The following is a 5,925-nucleotide window of genomic DNA, read 5'->3' as shown; positions in this document are numbered from 1 at the left end:
ATAAAAACAAAATCAAAATCAAAATAATAAAGTTTTCAAAGAAAAAAACTGATGGATTAGTAGTTTCAAAGAAGCAATAAATTAGTGGTATTGATATTACACTTTAAAATAATAAAATGTATAAAAATCAATAAAATAATGACAAAATTTGTACATAATTTATACGTAAATTGTGTTTTTCTAAATATGCATTAATAAGCATAAAACAGTCAAAGTTTTGCAAAAAACAAGTTTTTATAATAAGGTATTAATTGTGGCATTGGTACCTTGAAGAAGAAAGAAAATGAAATAAAGAATAAAAAAATTAGCATAAAAATGAAGAAAAGGAAGAATGGATTAGTGATGTTGGTATTACTCTTAAAGAAGAAAGACAATGATTAATAAAATAAAATAAAATCAAAATAATAAATTTTGTAACCAAGAATGAATTAGTGACACTGGTATTACTCAATACGAAAATGAAATAAAAACTAAAACAATTAAAATAATAAAGTATTCTAAGAAAGAATGCATTATTGACATTAGTATTACCCTTTAAGAAGAAGAAAACTGAAAAATTGAAACAAACACTAACCAAATTTGTAGAAAATTTACACATAATTTGTGGCCTTTTCATAATATGCAAGAATACACATATCATAGTGGAATTTTCACATAAAAATCCTAAGAAGGAATGAGTTGGTGGCATTAGTATTTTACCCTTAAGTAAGAAAGAAAATAAAATAAAAACTAATAATGTTTTCTAAGAATGAATGAATTAGTTGCAATGGTGTTACTCTTTCAGAAGAAAGAATATGAAAAATATGAAATAAATAATGACAAAATTTGTACAAAAAACATATAAAATTGCGCTTTATCAAATTATGCAACAATAAGCATAAAATACTAGATTTTTTGTAAATAAGATAAGAATTCTACTATGAAGGAATAAGTTAATCACATTGGTATTTTGTCCTTAAAAGTAACAAAAATAAAATAATACTAAAAATTCAAAATAACTAAGGCTTCTAAAGCAGAATGGATTAGTGCCACTGGTATTAACTTTAAGAAGAAAATCAAAATGAAAAACTTGCACACAATTTTGCCCTGAAATTGCAATTTTTAAATATGCAATGAATAAACATACAATAGTGCATTTTCACTCTCTGGTGTAATTTACCCACATACTCTAGTACTGAATGTTTACATTTCCACTCACCCAATAGGCAAAAAATACCCATTCAAAAAAAAAGAAAAAGAAAACCGGCTAAACAAAGAAAAACGAAAGCAAAAAAAAGGCAAAGAAGCAAAAAAAATTTGACCTACCCCAAACAGGGGCGAGTCAAAAAGTAGCCTAAGAAAAGTCGACTTAACCGAACAGGGGCAAATCAAAATTTTGGTCGAGAAAAAATTGACTTACCACAAATAGGGGCAGGTCAAAAATTCAGGCTAAGAACAAAAATTGACTTACCCCAAAGAAGGGCAAGTCAAAAATCAGCCTAAACCCACACAAGAATAAAAACAACACAAATCTTGACAAAAGTTTCGATGGTTAGAAAATGGGAAAAGCCCTGTGAGTGAAACATCCTTGTTGAACCTTATCTCCCTAGACGTTTGTCTCCAAGAAATCTATCTCGTTACTCTTCTCTCTCAGCTACCATTCACTTGTTTCTCAACAGCAGCCAATCTTCACTTTCTCCCTACTGACTCTCATCTAGAGTCGCCACCTCTCAGCCATGCAACAGATGCACGCACGATCCTCACCCCGCTCAAGGACGCCGCCACCGACCCCCTTTCTCCTTCCCTTCTCCTCTCTCGTTACCCCTCTCTCTTGGACGCTCGATGCACCAGATCTGACGACTTGCAACCCGGGCGATCTTTTAAAAAGATTGCGTCCGCCCCTTGGTGGAACGTGTTGATGGATACACACGCACCAAAAAAAAGACATTGTCGTGATGATAACAGCTGGGCAGTTCAAATTTTCATCGATGAAATTTAACCGGTGATGATTGATCACATATCGCCAGATGTCTTAGAATTAAACATCCATGTTACAAGAATTCATCACATTCGCATGTCCCATGCAAGCACACACACAAAGGCCGCTCCACTCCACTGGCCCAAGGCCCAAGCAACAAACTCACAACATTCAATTCCAGCGCACCGCCGTCCCCAACGACGAGAGCGGCCGCACGACTAGAACATGGGCGGCGGCATGGCGCCGGCGTGTGCGGCGGCGGCGGCGTCGTGGGCGCTCCGGGCCTGGTGGCAGAGCTGGCGGAGCCTGGTGGGCACGTACCAGATGGCGAGGCGCGGGTGCGCGGCGAAGACGGCGTCGATGTCGAAGCCGTGGCGCGCCGCGATGTCCACCAGCGGCGCGTAGCAGGCCTGCCTCCACGCGCCCACGTTCTCGCCGCGCGCCTTGTACGCCCGGCGGAGCGCGTCGGAGGCGTCCTCGTCCAGGCAGTGCAGCGCGTAGCAGTGCACGTAGTGCCGCATCTTGGGCTTGTTGATGTAGCTCGCCCCCACCTTGCTCGCGTACCTGAACACCTGGTTCGTCACCTGCACGCGCCCACAAGGTACACGAGTTAGCTCAGGCTCAGTCAGCTCGTCCGTTCGTCATGCGTCGCACAGTGCGCGCGCGGGCTTGGCTCAGCCCGGTGCGGTCTGACTGGGCGCTGCGCCCGTCGCATCGCCATGGAATCCGGCCAGGCGGTGCAGTCCGGGGAGCGGTGGCGCGCACGCACAGTGGCAGGCGGAGCACTGGGGAGGTCACATGGCTCGGCGTACTTACGTGGCAGGGGAGGCCAGTCACCCGGCACCCGAGGGAGGGCCCCTCCCCCTGCCTCTGCCTCCATGTCATGCACGCCTACCTGATGCTGAGCTAGGGGCCGACAGGACAGCACAGGGCCGGCAGGCTTTCGGGGCCTATCGATAGCTGACACGTCCGGGCTCTTTTTCAGGTTTTCTACGACCGCTCCTAGTGCTTGATCGCATTTCATTTCCTCTCCAAGATTATGCGTTTCTTGTGCCATATCGGTGTGACAGCAGCATCTCCAGACTCGAGAACTACCAAACGAAGCCCAAATTTATGTAAGTGAAGTGGGGAATATCCGGTACATTCAGCCATGTTGAGTTCGAGGCCACAAGTTCACAAAATTCGACTAAGAACTATTCCTACGTAGTTAGCTAGGCCTTTTTAGCTCAAACTATTCCACTATTCGTCGTGCTTGGTTTGACGCCAAAAGTTAACAATAGAAGCCATTTTTTATGGCTTCACACAAACATCACAAATCAAATATTTGCATCAAACCTAGCATACTTATACATATGCAATTTTGCACTGAAGTTACAAATCGGTATTTAATTGATTATAACCTCTTGGGATATTCGTCTCATTTGTTCCAACATATTTCCTATTTTTTCAACAGTGTTTCCACAAAAGAAAAACGGTACGGTGCAACCAAACACCCATTTGGAGCTAATTACTAGTCCCTTCATTTCTAAATATAAGCCTTTTTTGAGATTTCAATATGAACTTAATACGGATGTATATAGACGCATTTTAAAGTATAGATTCATTCATTTTGCTCCATACGTAGTCCATATTGAAATCTCTAAAAAGCTTATATTTACGAGCAAAGGGAGTATCATACTCCCCCCCCCCCCCCCCCCCCCCAAATAAAATTACTATCATACTATGGCTTGCATTTTTGTCATTGCAATCATGTAATTTTTATATTCACACTTTTTTTGGATTCATAAATGCATATTTATTTCCTATTACATGCCTACATCTGTTTTGTTGGTCAAACTTTGGGTAACAAAGGTTTGGCATGGTTAAGCACAAACTAGCCGGGGCCTTACAACTACTCCAGCTAAGGACTACGTTACCAAACCCTAATACACACTGATTAGAAAAAACAGGTCACGTTTAAACTACACCTCAATTCACATGTAATGCACCTCCTTCTTCCACAAATACTTGTCTTAACTTAGCATAAGATAGCTGACCACACATGCCGTGTGGTCACATGTATTGCACCTGATTATGAGGACATGCATGCAGCAACTTGTACATGATTACTTCCAGAATTTTATACACTGTCGCCGCTGTAAATCTAACTTAATCAAAGCACACACTTCCCTCGTATTGACCTCTAATTAATCTTTTGTAGTAGTACTTTTTATTTCGCCAAAAAAAATTCTTTTGTACTTTTTGGCAGTGACTGACTCATGCAGAAGCCAATGGTACATGAAGGTGAGTGCAGATTTTCTAAACTAACATGAAATCTTCGCTCCCATCAGAAATTTATGAGATGGCAGCGCGTAGGTAGCAGTATTGAAATGAACAGAACTGTCAGTAATCAATACTAGCTTGAGTAGTCACGGTGAGTTCAGTAGCTGACATGCAGCTGTATTCAGATTCAGAGCAGCCAACGTAGAGCAGGTAGAGAGAGTTACGTAGCAATGGCGAATTATGTGTACCTTGGTTGGAGACTTCTGGCCATGCAGCTTGGCCATGGACTGCACCTGGAGCAGGAAGAGGCGGCACTGCTCGTAGAGATGGAACAGGTAGTCCAGCCCGTTCTTCTTGGCCCTCGCCACCTCGCCGGGCTCCGTCACCACGAACGGGTGCTCCCGCTGCCGCTCCCCGCCGACGCCTCCGGCTGACGACTCCGTCGACTCCGACCGGCCGCCCCCGCCGTCCTCGTGCTCGTCCCCCTGCATGTCCAGCCGCAGCTCCTTCACCTTGTTCCTCCTCGCCTTCTTGGCCTTCCTCGCTGCGGACCCATTCTTCTGCTTCTTGCCAGACGCCATCATCCTCATGGCGTCGTCTTCGCCGATGCCGCCGCTAGCCGCCCCATCGCGCTCGTTCGACAACACTGTTAGATCGTATACACGCACAACGATTACTTAACGGCTTCACATGCACAAACACATCGACATAATCAGATGGGTCGTGCATGGATAATCACCTTCCTGTGAGGCGCCGTCGATGGTGCTCCCCGACTGGTATCCGTGGTGGCGGCATCCCGGTGACATGAGGCGGCCGCGTTCGGCGCGCAGCGCGGCGCGAAGGCCGAACCGCTCGCCGATGAGCAGGTCCCAGCGGAACAGCCCCGCGAGCGCGGCGGTCATGTCGTCGAGCTCGCGCTCGGTCATGACCAGGAGCGTGCTAGCCGTGAACCCGAGCTCGGAGATCCGCGCCACCGTGGACGCGCGCACGCCATACCCGACCACGAGGTCCTCCAGCTCCCTCGGCGCGTTCGCCGGAGGCAGCGCAGGAGGAGGCGGCGGCGGGGGAGGGGGAGGAGGCACTGCCGCGGGAGCCGGCGGGCCGAGGTCCCACCGGAACGGGTGCGCGGCCAAGAAGGCGTCGTTGGGATCCATGCACGACACGAGACGAGAGTCTTCTTCTCTCGCTTTTGGCGCTTACGCTAGCTCCTTCTTGCTGGTGTTCTGCCTTTGCCGTGGCCGTGCATCGCAATGGCATCGGGGCTCGCCATATAAAGCCGCGACTGTAGTGTTGCTGCATGCATGCATGCAAGGAAGCGGTTGACTTGACAAATCCTACTGTTGCTTCGGATGGATATCTATCTATCTATCTCACTATCTGCACTGCATTTATTCATGCATGCTCTGTCGTTTGGCCAAAGCTTGAAGCGAGCGAGCTATGGCTATGGCTGTGGCTGTGGCTTGGCTGGCTCCGTGAAAACGACTAGTCCTGTAGAAAGCTGCGTCGCCACCCGGGTCGCGATTTGACACTGTAGATTCTAGCGCCTATTACGTGCTGGCGGGCACATAAAAAGAAGACACGCTAAACCTAATAATACACCAGCAGCGCACTGTGTAGTCCTATCACGGCGTGCGTGCGTGCGTGCATGCATCAGTACTGTGCACGTCGCAAAGCTCTTCCAAAAGATCTCCGTCTTTTGCCGGGTG

At 46.3% G+C, this 5,925-nt stretch overlaps 1 protein-coding gene across 1 annotated transcript; it reads right to left on the bottom strand.

Annotated features, from left to right (window-relative positions):
• Positions 1-1,951: 1,951 nt before the first annotated feature.
• LOC125533995 (probable transcription factor FL) lies at positions 1,952-5,586 on the bottom strand. The gene is made up of 3 exons (XM_048697306.1): positions 4,959-5,586; positions 4,468-4,865; positions 1,952-2,541 (listed from the first exon to the last, which is right to left on the bottom strand). Exons 1-3 carry the CDS (start codon positions 5,371-5,373, stop codon positions 2,176-2,178), a joined length of 1,179 nt encoding a protein of 392 aa, XP_048553263.1. The 5' UTR covers positions 5,374-5,586; the 3' UTR covers positions 1,952-2,175.
• Between the last annotated feature and the right edge of the window lie 339 nt (positions 5,587-5,925).

Source organism: Triticum urartu, chromosome 2, assembly GCF_003073215.2.
Source record: "Triticum urartu cultivar G1812 chromosome 2, Tu2.1, whole genome shotgun sequence".
NCBI classification, from domain to species: domain Eukaryota; kingdom Viridiplantae; phylum Streptophyta; class Magnoliopsida; order Poales; family Poaceae; genus Triticum; species Triticum urartu.
The sequence above is the reverse complement of the archived record's forward strand: the minus strand, read 5'-3'. Positions and strand labels throughout refer to the sequence as shown.

What these genes read in the sequence shown, in the direction of transcription:
- LOC125533995 (XM_048697306.1), bottom strand. Translation starts at nt 5,373, where the DNA reads ATGGATCCCAACGACGCCTTCTTGGCCGCGCACCCGTTCCGGTGGGAC. An exon ending in CGACGGCGCCTCACAGGAAG is followed by an intron (nt 4,866 to 4,958) that starts GTGATTATCCAT and finishes ACGATCTAACAG; the next exon opens with TGTTGTCGAACGAGCGCGAT. An exon ending in GCCAGAAGTCTCCAACCAAG is followed by an intron (nt 2,542 to 4,467) that starts GTACACATAATT and finishes GGGCGCGTGCAG; the next exon opens with GTGACGAACCAGGTGTTCAG.